Consider the following 22,544-nt stretch of genomic DNA (forward strand, 5'->3'; position numbering starts at 1 on the left):
CCTTCTGCCAGTCTATGAAGCAAACACACAGTTCTTCATCTATCTCCAAAGTTCGTTCCGCTATAATTCTCATCATCCCAATTGCATCCCTGGTTCCTTTTCCTCTTCTAAATCCAAACTGATCTTCTCCAAGTACATCCTCTATTTTCCTTTCAATTCTTCTTTTAAGTATCTTTGCTATTATCTTTGCTGTATGTGCAATAAGACTTATTGTGCGATGGTCGCTGCATTTTGTAGCTTTTGTCTTTTTCTTTAAGGCAATCATTGTAACTTCTGTAAAGTCCTTGGGCCACTTTCCACTTTCATATATGGTGTTCATTAGTTTTGTCAGTGTTTTCAAACCACCTTCTCCCAGAACAGAACTACAGAACTATAATTTTGCCTGTGGTTCTGTATGGGTGTGAAACTTCGCATCTGGCATTAAGGGAGGAAAATAGACTGAGGGTGTTTGAGAACAGGGTGTTGAGGAGAATATTTTGACCGAAGAGAGATGAAGTGACAGGAGGTTGGAGAAAACTGCATAATGAGGAGCTTCATAACTTGTATTCTTCTCCAAGTATAATTAGAATGAGCAAGACAAAGAGGATGCGGTGGGCAGGGTATGTAGCACGAACAGAGAAGAAGAGGAATACATATAGGATATTGGAAGGAAAGCCAGGAGGAAAGAGACCACTGGGAAGACCAAAGCGTAGGTGGGTGAACAATATTAAAATGGATCTTAGAGAGAGAGGATTGGATGGTATGGATTGGATTGATCTGTCTCAGGATGGGGATTAGTGGAGGGCTCTTGTGAACACGGTAATGAACTTTCGTGTTCCGAAAAAGTGCTGGGAAATTATTGAGTAGCTGTACATTTGGCTGCTTCTCAAGAAGGGCTCAGCTCAATGAGTGAGTGATAAATCCCTGATAAATATTCCAGACAGGAATTGAAGGAAAACAACCTTCTGGAAGCAACATACTTCTTGAAGGAAGCTATTGACATAGAGTTTAGTTTCAAACGCACTGAAGGGTCGCTCTGTTATATTCTGGTATGTAGAAGGAGGGCTTCTCGTATGTACTGCACGATGTTGTATCCTCAGAGTCGACTGACCTTTCGGAGGAACATGTCGCCTCCATCTTCAGAGGTAAATATTAAGCCAAGCAAGAAACCAATACGAAACAAATATCAGGCCTGCTATCTGCTTCATGTTGGTTACTTGCTTGGCTTATTCTCCGACTCCGATGATGGAAGTGACGTCATCCTCTGATACGCCAGTTGACTTTCAACCATCTGCATGACAAAAGATAGAACTTTTCATAATCACGGTTGTGAGAACCTCTAATACTTAACGTTTTAGTACTAACTTATCAAAGGGAGTTTTCTTCTCAAAACTCGCTTGAGCGCATGCTCACAACACACACACGTGTCTCTTCAAATGAAGACCTTTATACCTAAACTTCTCTGTTTCATGCTCACACGAGGAATATGAACTGTTTTCTGTGCACACGCCAACATAATTTTGGTAATGTAGTTTCGAATTGCGCTAATCTGTAACTAATTTATGCCAGAAATATCGGTATTGAAAAAATCGAAAATTTCCCTAATCTATATTTCTGTATCTGACTAAAGATTTAATAGATACGTTTCTTGTACACATGTTCTTGAGGATAATTTTCTTTTATTTTATTGCGTCACGAGAACAGGTAGTACGGCCTCACCATACACTCGTCATTTCTTGCAACATCTGTCTAAGTGAGGATCATGTTTATTCTCTCAGTTGCTTCCCGCCGACATCTTCTGTGTATGAGATATACATTTTAAACACCTTATTGCCAATATGGGGGATTAATCAAGTGTTTTCTCGAGAGATGGGAAGGCATGTCCGACGGGGAGAAAGACAATCTTCCCGGGTTTTAAATTGCTTTTTCTATGATTCACTCTCCTTTGTGTGTGTGTTTTCAAAATTTTTGAAACGGGGTTAAAGTATTTGCTGGGCAGAAATAAGTTCGGGGGCTTGTAAATCGATATTTGTTTGGGTGTTACTTAATCATGACTCAGTTTTGTTGTCCATTACCCATAGAGACCCCCGTCTTCGGTTGACACACATTTCTCAGCATCTTCAACGTCTGCTTAACCTGATCCATTGACATCCCCTGAAATAACAGAATATTGCATTGCGTTCAATAAAATGTTATAACAGTTTCAATTAAAAGCGTTGCCAGGCAACAGCTCAGTAAATACACTCCAACAGGCAACAATAGATGAGGTTGTGTTTTCTATGTCTTCCGCGCCAAGCAAAAGTGGGAGAACGGAGTTATGCAACCCGTTTCTAAGCAACGGCTCGATAAACACACTTCCGCGTAAGCGATGACGTCAGCAACAATAGAGAAGGTGTTTTCTGTGGAGTCTGTGCAGAGTACTTATGAGGGAAGTGAATGCAGTGACAGAGTTACTTAAAGGAAAGTCAGAAATCAGTCGTAAGCTGGAGGAGTGAATCAAGAAGAATTTTTGGTTCCGAGGTTCCAGAGTGATTGAAAACGAAATAACAAGAAGATTTCATAGTGATTTCAAGTGCTAGTTTCCGTGTTGAGATTCGTTGCCAGGAAACGACTAGCGAAGATTGGAAATCTTAGGGCGTGTGCAGCGGTAATGGGAAACTGTGCAAATCAGCGATAGCGCTGTAGTTAAGTGTGATTAAGAGAACTTATAACCAAGGTGCTAATAGATCCTATCATCCGAACTAGAAACCAATATTTTCGTCCGCTTACGACCCTACATTTTATAACATGTTCCCTCGGTATACCCTGGTAAAAATTATATATCTTCTTGTTGTTGTTGTTTATTGGCTTTGTGACACATAAAATTTATAGCTCTGTCATGTGTAGTTGATGTCAGTTGTATGTCAGAAACAGATTCGTACCTGCTTTCCATTTACTTGCAGACCAGTGAGGGATGAAACGTTGGAGATTAAAGGAGGTCTATGCAATGTTGCTATTTTATTTTTAAGAGAACATACACTCTAAGCCAATATATCATGTAGAGTGGTAGAATTTTCGTCCAAAATCTTCATTAATTTTCAACAAATTTGTGATTTTCGAGGGAAATGTGGCGTTTATAGTGGATGATCTAACTTCATAACTAAAACAATTGCATATATATCAGTGAAGCACGCATCTGCTATGAGAATCTGGAACTGCCAGTAACATATCCTCTTACTTTGCAAAGAAAGCCGTTGACACACTGGGATGAGGAAGACAAACGCAGACAGAGTTTTCGTATATTCTTTGCACAAAATGCGGAAAATTAAACAAATTTCTTGATACAAATGCAATGTCTGCATACTGAGTCTCTGAATATATACACAGATTTCCAGAGAGTTTATTATTGGTTGTCTACGTTACAAGGTGTTGGTCACGTGAAATCCTCTTGATATTAGTCCAGCTTCCGGTGTAGGAAACCAAAAGTAACGGCCCTGGGGATTAATTGCGCTGACTACGCAACACTCTCTATCGGCTAAAGTTGGTACTAACTTCACCGACAAGCGGCGGTCGCTCGGTTGGTATAGTTCGCTTGCGGACTAAATCCACGGAGTTTGTTTCTTGTTTGTAGTAATCCAGCTAACTTTCGTATAGCACAAACAGAAGTTTATTGATTTTATGAAAAGAAGAATGTCATGTAAAATACCGGTAATCAAAGAAAATATAAGTAATTTAATATTATAAATCAGCATTTATGTAAGAATTTTTTCACTAGGTGAATTATTTAATAACATGAAAGAACAGTTGCTTCTGACACTTCTTGAAGCTTCCAGTATGTTCTTTGCAAGAGTTGATCTACGTTCGCAACAAGTCAATGTCGGTAACATCTGGGGAATACACGTATGTGTGCTCCAAAACCGAGTGCAGTGTGCACCCCTCTATTCTTCTTGTTTCCCAAGCAGCGAGAGGGAGACACGAGAAACTAAACTAACTTCATGGAGCTGAGCCCTTCTTGAGGAGCCGTCAATTGTGCAGCTATTCAGGAATTTCCCAGCATTTTATGGAACCAGAAGTTTCACTACCGTATTCACAAGAGCTATCCACTGATCCCTATTCTGAGCCAGATCAATCCAGTCCATAGCATCCCATCCTATCTCTCTAAAATCCATTCGAATATTATCCACCCCCACTTCATAGTGAGGCACGAGAAATATATAGAAAGTTGTAGTCAGAAACTTTGAAAAAAGAAATAATTTTGAAGGTCTAGGTTTTCGTATGAAGATAATATTAACGTCGATTTTAAAGAAATTCGATGTGGGTTATGGACTGGATTTTTTCGGCTCTGGACATTTGTGGATGTGACAATAAAGATTCCGTTTTTGAAAGGAAGAAAGGAAATGCTTACTCTGTGAACGACTATTAGCTTCTCAAGAAGGTCTCTGCTCCATGGAGTTAAGCACTCAGTTATTTCCAGTCCTGAAAACATCGACTTAAAATACCATCATACAGATGGCTTCTAGGAATATGTGTTGAGGGAATTCTATTAAAATATTATACAAAATTATTTGTGTCATACATCAGAAATGAATTCTATGTTATGGATTTTGCCAGGAAGTGTGCCTTCTTAACAAATTATTCTGTGAAAATATTTCCGTTAATATCGCAAGAGACAGCCATAGGGAACTCGGTATCCGCATCCTGCACACATATGCAGCCAACGCAGCAGCAGTAGTGATTACAGTAACTGAAATCCACAGGCCTTAGCTACGTCACCATAACGTACTCCATGCTTCCATATCAAAGAAGAATTCTGTCTTCTTTGTTGAAATGTGTCTGGTTCCGATACACGACATTAGGTTAATATATAAAAACATTAATTCTCGTATGAGTGACGAAACACAATGATAGAGTAGATTTGAAAGAATTCTGATGATGGTGTATGCTGTACAGAACTATAAGGCTTATTTTCGACTCTATCCATCGTCTGGTATATACAGGGCCCTTTAGAAAGAGCTAGTCTCAATCGCTCAATAACGTGCCCAACTGAGTAGGTCTATTTTGCCCCATCCACCTGAGGACGCAGACAGATTCAGCCTCCGAAACGTTGCGGTTTTTCGTCTTATATATACCAGACGATGGATAGAGTCCAAAATATACCCTATAGTTCTATACAATGATAGAGACATTTTTATTGCATTATAATTCGATATTATATATATATATATCCTTGTATTTTATAGGCGAATTTGAAATTGTAAAGAAGTATAATTTCTACATACGACGATTTTCAATATATTAAGCTTCATAACAAAGGTCTGGTTTGTGCAATATATATCGCACAAACCAGACCTTTGTTATGTTCTTTACAATTTCAAATTCGCCTATAAAATACAAGCAAATTTCTTTTTAATTAATATTGTAAAACTTAGATACTCTGTAATAAACGGTACGTGTCGAGTTCTGTTAGAGACGTCCTACATTAGGTAATTTTGATCTGAGCTTCATCTAATATAAGTAGGTATTATATTCAAATTATAAGCCATATTGAAATTTTGCCCCAAATTTATGGTTTAGATCTAAGATACCAAGATTTCTACATATACGTTAAACAGCTGTCAGATGTAACATTGGAAGACCATAATACCCTCACAATTCTGCTTTCATTTTGAACATGTCACACAAAGAATGCATAGATAATATCCCATGTATATAAAAGTTAACAGATACTTGGCATGTAAATGTTATTTTGGTAAATAACACACTCTTTTCTAAGGAGCCTGGATAGCGTTGTCGATATAGCGACTGGTTACGGGTTAGACGACCGAGGGTTCTGCGTTCGAGTCCAAGTAGGGTCAAGAATTTTTTTCTCCACGTCGTCCAGACCGGCTCAGGAACCCACCCAGCCTCCTATCCAATGGGTACCCGGGGGCTCTTTCCCCGGGGGTCAAGTGGCTGGATCTTGAAGCTGACTACTCACCTCCAGCTAGTGCCGAGATCAAGAAAACGTGGATCTATACATCCACTCCAGCATGAACCTTCATAAATTTGTGTTTAATCAGTTAGGTACAGGGACAATTTTGCCTTTGTCACATTCCCTTAATAGAGACCCAAACGAAACTCATGAATACGCCATGCCAGTTTAATGCCGAGTTAAAAAAAATTGTGTATATAATTGCCATATTTTCTCTTTTATCTTTAGTTTTTGGTTTGGGGTGAGACAGACCAATTGGTACGTCGTCCACTAATTTGCCTATAGTACCAGCCCCGGATGATAGATGACTGTGGAGCAGTCGGTGGAATGAGAATTGGCAAGGGAGACCGAAGTACTCGAAAAAAAAAACTGCCCCAGCGCTAGTTTGTCCACCATAAATTCCAATTGACCTGACCTGGGCTCGAACCCGGTGAAAAGCCGGCGTCTAACCACCTGAGCTATGGCACGGCGTCAGTTACTACATTATTTTCAATATTAATATTTCATCAAATATTATCTCTAGAGAGAGCAGCAGTACTTACAGCTGAGGTTTCATGGAGTGCGGTGGCCAGGACCAGCACAAAGACTGAAGAGATCGCAGGTAGGTTCATTTTGTATTGAAACGCGAGTGCATATGTCGATGCGACTTATATATACAGAGCGCCACGCATTGCTCGTTGGTTCCGATTAAACAAGGTCGCGTGATTCAAAAATTGAAACCCAGAGCGTAAACTTCCTGCCTTCTAGATGCAAATCTTCTTCTTCAGCGAGGCATTTCTTTATACCTCCCTTCCTCAGGAGCCTCCTGCGACGTTGTTCTTCAAGCTCGTAATTTGTTTCCTTATTTTCCCGGCAGTGGGCAGAACAGGTTGCGCCCCTTTTCGCACCAAACTTCACAGTAAATTTTTCGTGCGCGTCAGCATGTACGTCTATTAAAGTGGGCTGTGCTCCTTCTACCCCACCCTTCCATACTTTTGTCTGTCCATCTACACGCGTGTTTTTCCTCACCGAAAAAGACTTCTGGATGATATACGGCACTGGCATTACTATGTTGAACACTTACTCATGAAACTGAGCCTTCCTTGAGAAGCTGCCAATTGTGCAGCCACTCAAGAACTTCCCAACATTTTATGGAACCCGAAGGTTCATTACCGNTTCATCTCTCTTCGGTCCAAATATTCTCCTCAACACCCTGTTCTCAAACACCCTCAGTCTATGTTCCTTCCTTAATGTCGGAGGCCAAGTTTCACACCCATACAGAACCACAGTCAAAATTATAGTTTTGTATCGAATATGGAGATATAATGGAATAGAATTAAGTGGAGACTGGAGAAAAATTCATGTTGAGGAATTTATTATTATTTATATTTATTTATTTGCTCTCTAATCTTTCCAATAAAGACACTGTGTTATAAAATCATATTGTATACGAATTAATGATAATTTATTTTTATTCAAAATCATGAAATACAACGTTCTAAGAGGCAATAATTATTTTCTACAATTTAATTGAACACAACCCTAATACCAAAATTAATATGGTGTGTTTCGATTCATCCTCTTGGTCCACATTGTATTTTCGTCGAAGATAATTGCTTATAATAATCGTGTTTGGTGCAAGGTGCGTGGCAGGGTCAAAAACGCGCTTCTGCGCACATTTCTAAGCATCAATGGAGAATGAGTATCTCTCCGTTGACAACCTTCGAAGTCCGAAGACCCGTTCACGGGAAGAATAAAATCTAAAATCAAAAGAGCGTCATAAATGAAATGTTACTTCATGTAACTTACAGACACATGTACGTCACATACGTAAACACTTATAGAATTACATGTAGGCCTATGCATGGAATGTTAAGCAAGTGGGATATACGAAGACATGTTTTGCAATCCCCAGCATATCATAATCAGTTATATAATTTCACAATCAACTTTGTATGCATCAGCGACCCCTGAGTCGGATACGCCGAACCTACTGTTACTTTTTTCGTTTTTACAGAAATCGCCTTTTCTGAAGCACAAAATTCTCTGAGCAGATGGGGTGCGAAACTATCTGATTTGTCAGATCTGAGATTTTCACGGCGGTGACTATGAAGAAAGCAGTCTTCCGTGCTCCGTGTAGATATTATGTTAACCGACGTTTCGGAGGAATATGTCGCCTCCATCTTCAGAGTATAAGAAATCTGCAAGCGATGAACAGCGTGAGCAGGTGGCTGAAGGCCTCTGAAACATCGGTGAGCACAATATCTACACGGCGCCACATCCCAGAAGACGGAAATCTTTATTTTCTGATTATTTGTACATATTAAGAAAAAATATTGTTAGGTTTATCAAGGGTCACTGTGCATAAGAAATGTGATTATTGATGACCATGGCCGATGTTTTTTCTACCAATCGAACTGAAACCAGAACAGTGTGCAATTATAACACGTGCACTAATTTCCCTTTGCCTTGCACTTTGTGAAGGTCACTAAATGTTGAAAAAAAAAGGTAAGCTGTATTTCTCTGTAATAAAAAACTCCGTGACCTGTAGCCCTCAAGAGAACTATACCGACCGAGCGACTGCCGCTTGTCGGCGAAATTAGTGCCAAGTTTTGAAGATAGAAGGTGTCACGTGATCAGCGCAATGAATCCCCACAGTCGTTAATGTCGGTTTTCTAGACCGGAGCTGCTGTTTCCTTGAAATAGCTCCTCAATTATCATCACGAGGCTGAGTGGACCCCGCTCCAGGCCCAACTCACCTCAGAGAATCTGGTAGCGCCGGGAATCGAACCCGGACCTCTGGATCTGTAGCCAGGAATTCTGACCACTAGATCACTGAGGCGGTCACTTCTCTGCAGTAGTACTATATAATTTAAAGATTCTAGGAAGCATTTTCTAAGACGAAGCTGCGAGAATCAGAATGAAAAATGAGTATGACTCAAATGAGTTCGATACGGAGTTCAGAGTTGCCCTTTATACATGTTGCATACTTCAATTCACATTGTGAAATCTTGCACTTCATGTAGTTTCTGTGATACTCTACAATTTGTTTGGTGTTTTAGGTCTTGTTGTGTATAAGGTAATGTGAAGGAGGAACACATTTAATTGTGTTGTACTCTATAGTTAATTTATTGAAGTGTATATTGTTTGGCGTTTTATAATTTATTTCGTTTTGTGTAGTTGTTTTTTTTTTTCATTTCTCCCCAGAAATACAATTTAATGTCTGTGATAAACTGATGTTGTCCAGTTTGTTTCCTAGAGTATACTCTATTGAAGGTTTTGTGTGTGTTTTGTGGTGTTACAGAATCTGTTATTTTATATATTTTTAGGTGTTGTACGCATTGTATGGTATTTTGTTTCGTAGTTTGTTTGTTTTGTGGCGTCCTTGTCTAGTTTCTTTGGTTTGTAAAATTTTTTTTTAATTTGTACATTGGGGGAGGGGGACCAGCTGGGTCCACTCGGCATGTCGGCGACTGATTGGCCTATTGTACTTGCCCCGGGTGATTATGATGATGCACAATTTGGTGGAATGAAGATTGGCAGGGGAAACCGAAGTACTCGGAGAAAACCCGCCCCAGCGCCACTTTGTCCACCACAAATCCCACTTGACNAACCTGCCCCAGCGCCACTTTGTCCACCACAAATTCCACTTGACCAGACACGAGATCGAACACGGACCGCTGCGGTGAGAAACCAACGAATAATCGCTGGAGCTATGGCGCGGCCCTGCTCTGTAAAATTGGTTTGATATAAACTTCGTTTGCTGCTGTAAATTTTGTTCGGTGTTTTGTACTTTCTCTCATTAAGGACCTGAAGATTTTTGATGCTGTATAATCTGTCGATGCTATGTGATTGATTTTGTGCTGTAAAACGTAAAAGTAACAGTCATAAATCCAGGTGTAGCTGAGCCTATGGGGTGCTAAGAGAAGGTGATGCTTTCAAATGCTGATCCATTGCTGATTAGATTAACATACCTCAGAGTCAGCGTCGTGTATGCATTTTGTTGCCGTGAAGGCAACCTCGCAGGGATCTGTCAACCCTGAAACGAAATTAACACGTTTCTCGTTACGGGAAATTAATTATGCATTTTAGTGTTTTTGTTGTCCCATATTCATATCAACAATAAAATCATCTGTGCTCGAAATTTTAATCCTTTTAGTATTGATATTTACTGACAGAGGGCTTCAATAAATAGAAGCAACTATGGGGAAGGCTAAAGAAAATATCCTATCTGCCCGAAAAGTTTTATTTAATTAAGTGTGTAAACGTGTTACATTTTAACTGGATAACGCAGTCAGTGTAGCGACTGTCTACGGGCTGGACGACTGAGGGGTCGGAGTTCGAGTCCGATTAGGGACGAGACTTTTCTTCCTTCCGCGTCGTCCAGACAGGCTGTGGCGTCCACCCAGCCTCCTATCCAATGGCTACCGGGAACATAACGGCCACGGCCTGTAGCTGACCACTTACCTCCTACCAGTGCCTAAGTCAAGAATAAGTGGAAGTATACATCTATTTCCCCCATACGTCTTCACGGCATATTGCATAATTACTAGTAGCTAAACATGGGGACAGATTTACCTTATATGTAATATTCCTTATAGAGTTGATGAGTATGTAAATAATAAAATAATCCAATGTGAGGCCTGACGTTCTCAGGACTGTGAGCGTGAATGTTTCTGTCTTCAGGAATGTGATACTGTGTGATGTGTTAAAAAGCAACGGAAATTTCGGAGGAATCTTATGTCTTATTCTTGAGCTAGAATATTTCGAATTTGAGAAATGTATGAGGAAAAGAAAGTAACAAAATATATAAAGCCGATATTCTATAAAGTAGTATGTCTTAGCATTTCCCACGCTATGTGTGGAAATAAAACTTGGAATAGAAAGAGCAAGCAAATAATATATTAAACAAAATAGGCACCGGAAATAAGTTGTTTGAGAATATGTATATGATGTACAAGAAAGGTGGAGCAGGGTCTAAACCATACCGAAAGAGCATGTGCACAGAAGCATCTGAACCACAGTGTTAACCAGTGTTCGTTGCTAAATTCCTGTCTCTAGGCTAGGACCGTGTTCCAGTTCTCTGAGCCAGTGTGCTGACCCTTATACCTACCGTCATCCGCGCTGCTGCACTTTTGTATGGCAGCTATGACCCTATCCTTGATGTCTGCACTCAGCTTCTCAGCCATAGAAAGAGCAATGTCTGTCCTCAGCTTTCCGTCCCTCATCTGCAAGAGAGGGCAACAGATACTCGTAATGTGACTGCCTGTTGCTCTTCTGTGTGTTCATTTGAATAAGACAGAAGTATTTCTTACCTTCGCACTGAATCTGTGTTTATGTATATATGTATGTTTTTGGCTACAACCATGGGGTAGATCACTACTTCAGAAAATGATACTTGCTCAGCCGGTCAAGAAATTTCAATCTTTCAATGAACACGAAAACCCATGCCATGTTTAAAAGAGTATGCCATTTTTTTTTTCATAATCTAAACCAAAAACAACTGGAGAATGTGAAATGTTTTAAATATTTGGGTAGCTTGTTAACATATGCTGGAAAGTGTACTAGTGAAATTAAATCCAGGATTGCCATGGCAAAAGCTGCATTTAGCAAGAAGAAGAATCTTTTTACCAGCAAATTGGACTTAAATTTGAGGAAGAAACTAGTGAAATGCTACATTTGGAGCATAGCTCTGTATGGGGCTGAAACATGGACACTTAGGGCAGTAGATCAGAAACATCTGGAAAGTTTTGAAATGTGGTGTTGGAGAAGGATGGAGAAGATCAGTTGGACCGATTATGTGAGAAACGAAGAAGTGTTAATTAGAGTCAGTGAGCAGAGGAATATCCCACACGAAATGAGAAAACGGAAGGCTAATTGGATTGGTCATGTTTTACGCAGAACCTGCCTTCTAAAAGAAGTCATTGAAGGAAAGATAGAGGGGCGGATAGAAGTGACAAGAAGACGTAAGAAGATGCTGGATAACCTTGAGGACAGAAGAGGATACTGTCATTTGAAGGAGAAAGCTCTAGATCGCATTAAGTGGAGGAATTGTTTTGGAAGAGACTGTGGACCTGTCTTCTTGACAGATTACTGATGATGATGAATCTAGTGCAGACCCTCATATTCTTTTCCTTTAAAGTCCGTTTTAATACAGTGCGTTCAGTTAAGGAGGAAACTTCGCAACACCGCTGACCCGGCCCAACATTCCTCACAGATTGCTGCTGTAACTTCTGATAGGAGAATTAGTCAATAGCGCTGATAAACGCGCCCGGTTATAGCTAAACTTACAGTAGCAATTTGTGAGAAATATTGGGCTCGATCAGCGGTGTTGCGAAGTTTCGTCCTTGAATGAGCGCCCTGTATTACAGTACAACATTCCATTACGTCTCCCAAGTGATTCCTCCCCGGCAGGTTTTCGGCCTAAAAGCCTGAATGTATTTCTCATTTTTGTGTGCCCTGAAAACCTCTTTGTCCTTCATTTGGTCACAAAAATTTTATTCGTTATAGTGCACCAGTTATGTAATTGTATTTATCCAGCTCTCTTTTACATGACCAATTTGCTGTTTACTGCAAGAAATGTCACCCTTACCGACATTTACAGAGGATACATTAGAATAAATTCATAATATTTACGTAAATTTGAAGATTTTGAGGCATGTAGAACGAGACTAAATTGTACAGAGAATAGGTGAAAGCAGGAGGTACCAAAGATAGTAGAGAATTATCATCTTAGAGCAAGAAGGGTTAAAAGAAGGCTAAGAAGGTGCTTGGAAGAGAATTTTGAGGCCGATACAAGGATCCATATGCCTGGTAACCCAAGGAAAGGTTTGCTAAGAAGTGTGTAGTGATTCATATCTTACCGTTAAGGTCATGGTCATTGCACATTTCATGTAGCACTGAAAAAAAAAGAAGCAATTTTTAAGTGAGCTATTCAGTTCAACAAGTCCAAATGAAGAGTTAACAATTCTACTAATATACACCGTGTACCAAAATGGCTGAAGAAACTGAACCAAGTGAAGACGATAGAGCTTCATTTCCACTCTCTCTCGCAACACCCCCCCACACAGTCTTAGTCGGCACCTCCAATTCACGACTGGCATGGAGCAGAGATTTCTTCGGACTGTGAAGAAAAGACTCGTTCCACACTTTCTTCTGACCCACACGGACGTTCTGCACTTTTCCCTGTACATAGGCACCCCGTTGTCTGAAGCTCTTGATACCAGCGCCTAATTCTGTTGGTAGATGGGGGGTCACTCTGAAACTGTCGCTGGAAGGCCCGCTGGACAGAAAGAACTGATTCATTCTTCTCAAACTGCAGCACACAGAACGCTTTCTGCTACGGAGTCGCCATTTTCTCTTTGTAACGTCACGAACAGTGAGAGAGAAGGGGGGGCAGTGGGTATGCGCATGCGATCAAAACTTGAGTACCTGCTGTTTCGTTCCATGTAGGAAACATAATTGTGAGTGTATTTCCAAAGCGGTTGTGGCCGCTTGAAACCGCTCCAGTCATTTTGGTACACGTTCTGTAATTACACGCATATATATGTATATAAAATATTCCTTAAGTCAAGACTTCTCTCTTCTCACCTTCAAATTTCTGTCGTCTGGAAACTTTCCTTCAGGAACTCCTTCAATGGCCTCTGAAACGTAAGAATTGCGTCGTACTTAATTTGAAATATGCTCCCTGCTATACTGAAAACAATATTATGCAATATTAATATTAATATTAATATTAATATGCAATATTAATACAATATTATGCAATACATCTTATCACTGACTTCCCGTGACGGTGGCCCGTGTTCGATCCTAGGATAAGTCATCTGGGATTTTTGGTGGACAATTTGGAACTGCATTAGGATTTGCTCTGAGTACTTTAGTTTCTCCTGCCAGTTCTCAAACCACCAACTGCTCCTACCCATTAATCATCCTGTCTTCGACTCTATATAGTCTCGAGACTTACAGTATTTAAAAAATGTGAACTGAACTTAAAATGTACCTCATAACCGCAGGAGAACCGTGCTGCAGATTCCAGAGATTCGTTTTATTGTGTATTTTGCATGTTACTTACTTCAGACTACAAACTTCATAAAGCAATAACACAGATTTTTTTGTATTTGTTCAAGAAATACCAGATGAAGTGACAGGAGGTTGGAGAAAACTGCACAATGAGGATCTTCATAACTTGTACTCTTCTCCAAGTATAATTAGAATGATCAAGTCAAAGATAATGAGGTGGGCAGGGCATGTAGCACGAAAGGAGGAGACGAGGAATGCATATAGGATATTGGTGGGGAAGCCAGGAGGAAAGAGACCGCTGGGAAGACCAAGGCGTAGGTGGGTGGACAATATTAAAATGGATCTTAGAGAGATAGGATGGGATGGTATGGATTGGATTGATCTGACTGAGAATAGGGACCGGTGGAGGGCTCTTGTGAACACGGTAATTAACCTTCGGGTTCCATAAAATGCTGGGAAATTCTTGAGTTGTTGCAGAATTGGCGACTCTTCAAGAAGGGCTCAGCTCCATGAGTAGGTAAGTAAGTTCAAGAAATACCAGATGTGCTGGAGCTGCCCACTCTGTTCAAGCTTCTGGTCTTTCATCGACTGCCACAGCAGCTCAAAGAGGAGGACCCAAATCTGGATCATAAAGAAGCTCTTGAAGCACAGCCATTGCTACAGACTGCGGATCTCGACAGCGAAATTGCATCAGTTATAGCTGTGTCCGTGCTGCTATTTCCAGAACAGACTTCTGATATCTGCAGAAATGCGCAACCGTCGAAACAGCTTTAATTGCTTCAAGAGCAGGTTCCTTTCTCGCTGCATAGTATCATCAAGGGATTTCAGAATTGCAAACATCCCCAGACCCGGGAAACTTCGTGACATATATACATCCTCTTACACATCTGACTCTTTGCATTGTCATCACGGATAAGAATGAAAATAACTGAATTTTGACAACAGATGTCTCATACATGCATCATGCGGTCTACAAGAATTTACCATTTCTTTCCAAAGGCAACAGTGAAAGGAATTCTGCACTATATTGTCTGCTCTTCATGAAACTTGTCATGATTGCGCCTGCCATCTCTGTTTCGTATTCGTGTATTAAAATATTAGATGTTGGCGAGGTGAATTTGACGGTTCAGAATCCTTATACATTCCTGATATTTCCTATCATTTCTGTTGGATGAGTCTGCAGCTGTAATGAGTGTATTCTTCAGAACATTCGAAATTCAACATGACAATGACACATTTTTGTGAATCGAAAATGCACAGCCACATTGGAAATTACTGTAATTCAACTCGAAATTATGCATGATGTTATGTGGTCTAGGTTCCTGGCTACAGATCCAGAGATCCGGGTTCAATTCCCGGTACTACTAGATTTTTTCGAAGGAGTAGTGGGTCTGGAACGGGGTCCACTCAGCCTCGTGATTATAATTGAGGAGCTATTTCAAGGAAATAGCGGCTACGGTCTAGAAAACCGAAATTAACGGCCGTGGGGATTCGTTGCGCTGACCATGCGACACCCTCTACCCTCAAAAGTTGGCACTAACTTCGCTGACAAGCGGCGGTCGCTCGGTCGGTATAGTTCGCTTGCGGACTGAAGTCATGGAATTTGTTTGTTATGTTATAAAAACATTTGAGGCTAATAGTGCTCATATTGCGGTCTTTTCTGATGATCTCGTTTGTGGTCAGTGACATTCTGAAGGACTTTGCTGTCTACGTCTCTAGTCTCCTTTAAGTATAATCTGAGAATTCGGTTACGAACCTATGAACGTACACATTATCGTAACACTGAAGACTACGGTCTGAAACATCTACTTTTAGTTCGAGAGGCAGTAGCATTCCAACTGAAATATTTGGAAATACTAAAATTCATATTGGCAAAATCCAGTGTCGTTCATGGAGGTAGGCCTAGGCACACTGGGACTGTAGTACCAAGGAAAAAAAGAAATCCAGTGTCTGGACGTCACTTGTGGATTTCAGAGCAGTGTTAATCATTATGTCGGTTATAATAATATTAAATTTCCTCATAACTATATGAAGCACAAAACTTCCTGAAGAGTTTATAGTTGCTCACCCTGTCATAATATTCCCTACCTTGCATTGAAACCGAATGCGCATTAAAAGTAAAGTAAAGATATCCCTTAACAGGCCGTGAAGGTCCATGGGGTTGTGAGATGTTGAGGGTCCCACATTTTCTAAACAATCGACTCATAGGTGGTGGAAAGTTGTTCAGCCCTACGCACCGGCCGCCCTTTACCCTCAAGAACATTCCAAGAATATTCCTGGTACTCACATCTGTTAGAGGCTGAGTCGACCCCAGGGCCTTAATGCGGCTGGAAGGATTAGGTAAATTGAAAAAATCCAATGACCTCATCGGGATTCGATCCTGCGACATTCCGGCTTGTAACATAGTGCCTCAACCAACTACGCTACTGCGTATTAATACATTCAAAATTGTCCACCCCTTGTCCATACTCGTACTGAAATTCTGGGTCACTATCAATAAATATGAAGAGATACAATGAGGTTTTAAATATTAATTTTCTTCTCCAAAATAATATTATGTTCGTGTGACGGGTCACATTGGAATATGCATGTTGCCCTCGTTAGAAAAATCCTTCTCGATGTGTGAATATTTCTTGAACTGCACTCATATTGAGTGAGGCGAAAGCGCTAGGCTTCCCTTGCCTGCTGCACTTGACACTTCAACTTTCCTACTTTCCTGCAGTGCCTGGAAATATACTCGTCCTCTTCAAACTATCACTTAGTCTCGAACTATTATACTCTTAGACAGATTAATTTAGACACTACGGGCGTAAACTTGATTTTTAGTGTCTAAAGCGTGAATTTGAGAAGTGAATTAAGTTATTAAATAACTGTCATGAGCTAGTATAATCCAATCGTTATCAGAGCTACTTGTTCCTTCAGAGTCTGTTTGAATAAGTAACATATAGCAGAAATTGAACTGCATGAAAACGTTATGGATAATACGGAATAAGGCTCTAGAAAATTTACTGGTATTTTGCTATAGAGGGCTACATTATTATTATTATTATTATTATTGTTGTTGGAGGGGTGGGTTTCCCCATGCACCGCGACCAGTTGTTGATCTATTGTACGTCTCCCTATGATATTCTACCGGTCTCCATACCTTACCGGTACTGGTGCGTGATATCAGCCCCGTTGAGCCAACGAGGTTGGCCCTCGGTACCTTGATAATTCCTCCATCTACCAGAGGCACTGGAAACTATTTGGGCTGGAAATTAGAGGGCTACATAATCTAAGAAAAATAAACAATAATTCTCTACGAACGTTGAAAATAATATGGATTCGGTTTCTTATTTAAAGTAGTTTTATCCCTGTGCAAGGCTACCTGTGGAGACGCCGGTTTCTGGTTGGCATTTGCTTCTAACCAACTTTGAGGTTAATTCCTGCCGTGCCATTATTATTACCTGCAAGAGAAATAAGTAGTTAACGTATGAAAATCAGACATATCTGAAAGGCTGTGGAACTGCACTTCTCACCGCAAATGAGGAACACAGATTGAGGAGAATATCTGAGAATAAAAGGTAGAGAGTGGGACCTGAGAAGAGCAAGAAGGAAATTACATTAATGAGGAAACCCACAGTCTATACCCTTTTTCATTATTATTAGGATGAACAAGTCAAGGAGGTTGCAATGTGCCTGGCATTGGAAATATAAAAATGCATACAAAATACCAGTTCACAAACCTGAAAATTTGGTAGTCCTAGATACAGACTGGGAGGTAATATTGAAATGGATCTTAAGGAAATAATGTGTGAGAGTTTAGATTGAATTCATCTGCTTCAGAATAGGATATATTTTAGGGCTGTTGTGAGTACAGTAATGAAACTCATGATGCTGTAAAACACACAGAACATATTATTGTAGCGTGTAGATCCGTTGCTGGATAAAGGTATCGAAACAACGCCCGTTGCTGAGGCAGCAAATTCTTAATAAGTGGTTTTAGTAACCCCTTGCTGGGTGGCGCGAACACTTTCCAGCGGAAAACTAAGGACAAGACTTACAGAAGTAATGTTCTACTTACAGAAGATGTCTGCCGCAGGGCGACAGAAAGGATTATGGCGATGGGAAGCAGACCCATTGCGTCTCTGTTGCCCGCTGCAGTCACTGAGGCCTCAGCAACAAACCTTCACAACTTTATACCGAAAATTTCAATGCTCATTGGTTCCAAGCAAGCGAGGTTTATTATCTCTCTGTCGTCTTCACATGGAAAACGAATGGAATGCTCCCTCCACACAGTTCTGTAATTGGAGCTTAAGTACGTCGTCTCACCATCTCAATTAGAAACTTCCGATGTTTAAATGGCATGGCCAAATTATAAAGCTTCCTTGAGAGTTTCAAAACCTGTTATTTTTGTAAAGAATGGAAACCCAAACATTTTAAACCGACGTTGACAAATTATATTGTTAAGGGCAGAAAGTATTAATTAATATAATGAAGGTGTCTAACTCCACAGCACAGATATTTTCTTAAGTAATTCTAGGTATTTTTCAGATAAGTAAATCTCTTTCTCTTCAACAACTACAAGCTTCATGTAACTTGATATATTAAAATACGTAGATCCAGTAAGGATCTGACGTGAAGTGCAGTATTATTCTCCACTCTGAAGGGAAGGGTCCAATTGGAAGACCTAGAAACAGGCGGTAGGAAACCATCAAAAGGGATCTTCCATAACCAGTATGTGAGGGTGTGGGCTAGATTCGTCTGGCTCTGAATAAGGAAAAATGATGGGATTTTGTGAAGCAGTACTGAACATTTGAGATCCATAAAATGTGCCGTAATTTCTTGACTATTTGGATGACTAATAACTTCTCACGAAAGACCGTGCTCCTTGGAGTTAGTCTTAATTTCCTTCACCAAAATGGTATATTTCTCAGTCGTAATTTTACACCAATTTATTGTTTCCCGCAAGGTCGCCGGATGTCCCACTCATTCTAGTACTATAATCATCCAGCAGTGGCAATTGATATCAGTAGGCTTTCAAGTTCTTCCTTGGGTAATTTTCCTCATTTTCCTGTTACAACCCCTCTCTTAGGTCCTAATATTCTCCTCTGCATTTTCTTTATTATATTTCTTCATATAAAACGATATATTTCAGAGTACTTATGTGAAATTTATTTCTTCAATTCGAAACGGATTATTTCTGAAAAAAATGCACAGACATAGGAACTTACTGTGACTCATAGACCCATTGCTAGGCAATGCCCGCAACACACACGCAGCCAATAATAGAGGAACAGTGTTTTCTCTGTTCCGCGCACAGACCGTTGCTAGGCAACGCACGCTAAGCACATTCTCGCTTAAGCGCTGACGTCACACAACAGTGGAGAGTCTGTGTTTTCTGCTGTTGTCCGTGCCGGATGTTTATAAGGGACAAAAGAACGTGTGTTTTCTATGTAGTCTGCACCATGTCCAGTGCTGCCGGGCCGTCGCGGTGGGAAGCCAGCGACTAACCGCTTGAGCTATGGCGTGGCCTTAGGTAGGTAGATTAGATAGACAGAGAGACAGATAGTAAATTCTTTATTTTATAAGGTAAAACATTTAACTAATTACATAGCTAAGTCATACAACAGAGCCCTCCAGTGAAGGGTAAAGGAAGTCCTTGCCGTTTATGAAACCCAGAAGAATCAGCAGGACCACCGTGTTCACAAGATACTGTCATTGATCTCCAGCCAGAGCCATCTAAAGCACGTCATGTGAAGCTCTGCTTGCTGCCTACACCCTTTTGGTTTCTTGTTTGGTTCATTCTTCGACCCGCAAGATGGAGGTCTGTTAACTTTCAGAGGACTATATGTCATTACATCCCAGAAGCTAGGATTCCCTAAGAGATATGCTGTCCGTTCAGTACTGTTTACAAAGGTCGACGCTTCAAACAAATGGAACTTGTAGGGTAACTACAGATTCTCTGCTCGATGCCTATGAAGACGCTTTCAGTACTGGGAATATGCAGCGTCGATACTGTCTAACGAATGCTACAATTTTGCAAAAACGGTTTGTGTTTTACGGGGAAAAGTATTTAGAGGGGAATAAAAATTATTTCATGCATGAATTTAAAACAATTTATTTTCATCCAAGCCAAGCTGCTCTCTTCCGTCGGTGATCTCAAGGTCCATTCATGGGAAAAAGAAAACCTGAAACAGAAAGCGTCATTTCCGGTCACGTGAGGTCAACGACTGCGCGAGAAAGTGGCCACGATTATACAAGGAACAGAATCATATTTTAGACATTACAGTAAATTCTGTAAACTATTTTTGCTTAAATATTATGTAGATGAACAGAATTTAAATGATATTAATTAAATAAATTATGTCGCTTTACACAGTCTCTTCTCTGGTATGCAGACTTGTTGGAAATATAATACCTTACTTGAAATATGTCTAGCATAACCACGGAACGTCTCCCCATCGCCATATACATAAGATGGCTGGCAAAAACTTGGAAATTATAATCATTCCCTCATTGGACACTATAATCAGAGCTACTGACTGCGTCATTTAGGAACCCGTAAATAAATACATAATTTTGCTTACTTCTTTATCAGCCTCATACACACACTTGGTGGCAATGAACGCCAGTTCGCAGCCCTCCACGCCGTCATACTCTGTAAGCGGAAGTCATTTTCTTTTAAAAGTTTCAAGACACTGCAGACTGCATGAACACGATACTTGATACTTAAGAAAGAAGTGACCGAAAGCATAAACGAGCTCGAAATTAAACACACAGTTACACACAAACTATCTGATAAACATTCATATTTTGAACTGTAAAACTGTATAATATGTAGACCAACAGATTTTCTGCCAAAAAAAAAACAGAAAAATATCATTAAATATTGTTAAGATGTTTAATAGCTTGACATTTTTTTCTGTGGCGCTACAGCCCCAATTTGGGCCTAGGCCTACCTCCATGAAACTCTCCGTTTCACTTCGGGTTACTAGATCTTACACATTCGGCAGGACTCCTTGGGCGAGTGATCAGCTCGTCGCAAGGCCTCTACCTGTAGACAAACACAGAAAAACGCACACAAACATCCATGCCCTGAGTGGGATTCGAACCCACGATCCCGGCTTCCGAGCGAGCGAAGACAATGCATGCCTTAGACCGCTCGGCTACCGTGACCGGCCGTGTATAAGAATAATATATAAGAATTCAGTTCGTACCTCACAGGAAACATCCGAACCCACGGTCTCGGCTTCCGAGCGAGCGAAAACAGTGCATGCCTTAGACCGCTAAGCTACCGTGACCGGTATGGCTTGACATTACTGATCTTAATTTCTAAATTCATCGACAAATTCGAATGATATGGAAGAAAATCAGTTGAATGTCTCTGCTGCAGAAATAATTGAAACATTGAAGATAGAAAAGTACTTCCCGTCACTTACTTCACTTGCTGAAATATCTGTTGTAAGTAACGGTGAAATATTTGTATGTTTGCCTGTGTGTATCTGTGAGTGTGTTTGTGTTTCTGTGTGTGTGTGTGTGTGTGTGTGTGTGTGTGTGTGTNACCATAAGCCGGAAGGTCGCCGTTTCGAGCCCTGATGCGGTGGATATTTCAATTTACCTAATCCTTCCTGCCCCACTATGGTCCTGAGGTCGACTGAGCCTCTAACAGAAATGAGTACGAGGAATCTTCCTGGCGGGTCAAAGACAGCCGGCGCGTAAGATTGACAAACTTATTGCCATCTGTGAGCCGATTTTCTGGAAGATGTGAGAATCTCAACCTCTCAAAAACCCATGGGCCTCCACGGCCTGTTACAGGGGTAACTTTACTTTTTTACCTTTACTTTTTCCGTGATTCCGACCAGGAATTCCCCGAATACAAACCACAGCAGCGCCACAAAGTCTAGTCATATAATCAATATCAACTTTCTGCTATAATGTTCTCGGCATTCATTCATTCGTTAATTACTGATCATTTAATTACTTGTAAAGTAAAGTAATGTACGGTGAAGCTGCCTTAAACACAGACACACCCATAGAAATAGACTTAGATAATGACGGACGGAGGGAGACAGACGGACAGGCGGATGGACGAACGGACAGATAAACAGGCAGATGGCTGGATGAACAGATAATTAATTGGTTAGTTGATTGGTTGGTTGGTTGGTTGGTTGGTTGGTTGGTTCGTCCGTTGGTTCGTTGGTTGGTTACATTTCCAGACTTACCGCCTGCATCATTCCCATTGCGCATTTCAGGTAACACTGGAAATAAGAAACAAACGTATTGATATTACAAATAAGAACAATTCAATATTGTATTTCAGCATCCTGTTGCACTCTATACGATAAATGATACACACTCCGTCCCAAGTGCAAACAATATATATTATATGTCTTTGATCTTGTTCTTTTTTACACTACATGTTTCGGCCTCTATCGGCCATCATCAGGTGTATACTTTTAACGTTGCTGCCACACTGAAACCCAGTTTAAAATTTAACATTTAAAAACACATTGTTATTTTTGTCGTATTATCAACATCTACCTCGTTGATATGTGTCTGGTATGTAGATTATATTGCACACGTCAAATTTTCCTGTAGTAGCACTATAAAATCTTTAGTTATGATTTTAAAA

General features: G+C 40.4%; 2 protein-coding genes and 1 long non-coding RNA gene across 3 annotated transcripts in view; all 3 read right to left on the bottom strand.

The window, feature by feature from the left end:
* Positions 1-22,544, bottom strand: part of LOC111872815 — a 38,081-nt gene that overhangs the window by 9,440 nt on the left and 6,097 nt on the right. Inside the window, exons 4-7 of the mRNA XM_023867004.1 lie at positions 22,135-22,170; positions 11,022-11,136; positions 6,472-6,575; positions 2,055-2,133 (exon numbers count right to left, since the gene is read on the bottom strand). Of these exons, the coding sequence (XP_023722772.1) occupies positions 2,055-2,133; positions 6,472-6,575; positions 11,022-11,136; positions 22,135-22,170 (334 nt within the window). The remainder of the gene's footprint in view (positions 1-2,054; positions 2,134-6,471; positions 6,576-11,021; positions 11,137-22,134; positions 22,171-22,544) is intronic.
* On the bottom strand, positions 7,385-18,210 carry LOC111872816 (general odorant-binding protein 72). Its single transcript, XM_023867005.2, has 7 exons — positions 17,994-18,210; positions 17,298-17,376; positions 13,499-13,551; positions 12,772-12,807; positions 11,022-11,136; positions 9,883-9,947; positions 7,385-7,668 (listed from the first exon to the last, which is right to left on the bottom strand). The coding sequence occupies exons 1-7, from the start codon at positions 18,048-18,050 to the stop codon at positions 7,651-7,653; spliced, it is 423 nt and encodes a 140-aa protein (XP_023722773.1). The 5' UTR covers positions 18,051-18,210; the 3' UTR covers positions 7,385-7,650.
* LOC117282974 lies at positions 19,473-20,572 on the bottom strand. Its single transcript, XR_004513952.1, has 2 exons — positions 20,500-20,572; positions 19,473-20,100 (listed from the first exon to the last, which is right to left on the bottom strand). It is a non-coding gene; the product is annotated as an uncharacterized LOC117282974 (long non-coding RNA).

Source organism: Cryptotermes secundus, unplaced genomic scaffold, assembly GCF_002891405.2.
Source record: "Cryptotermes secundus unplaced genomic scaffold, Csec_1.0 scaffold79, whole genome shotgun sequence".
Taxonomy (NCBI): domain Eukaryota; kingdom Metazoa; phylum Arthropoda; class Insecta; order Blattodea; family Kalotermitidae; genus Cryptotermes; species Cryptotermes secundus.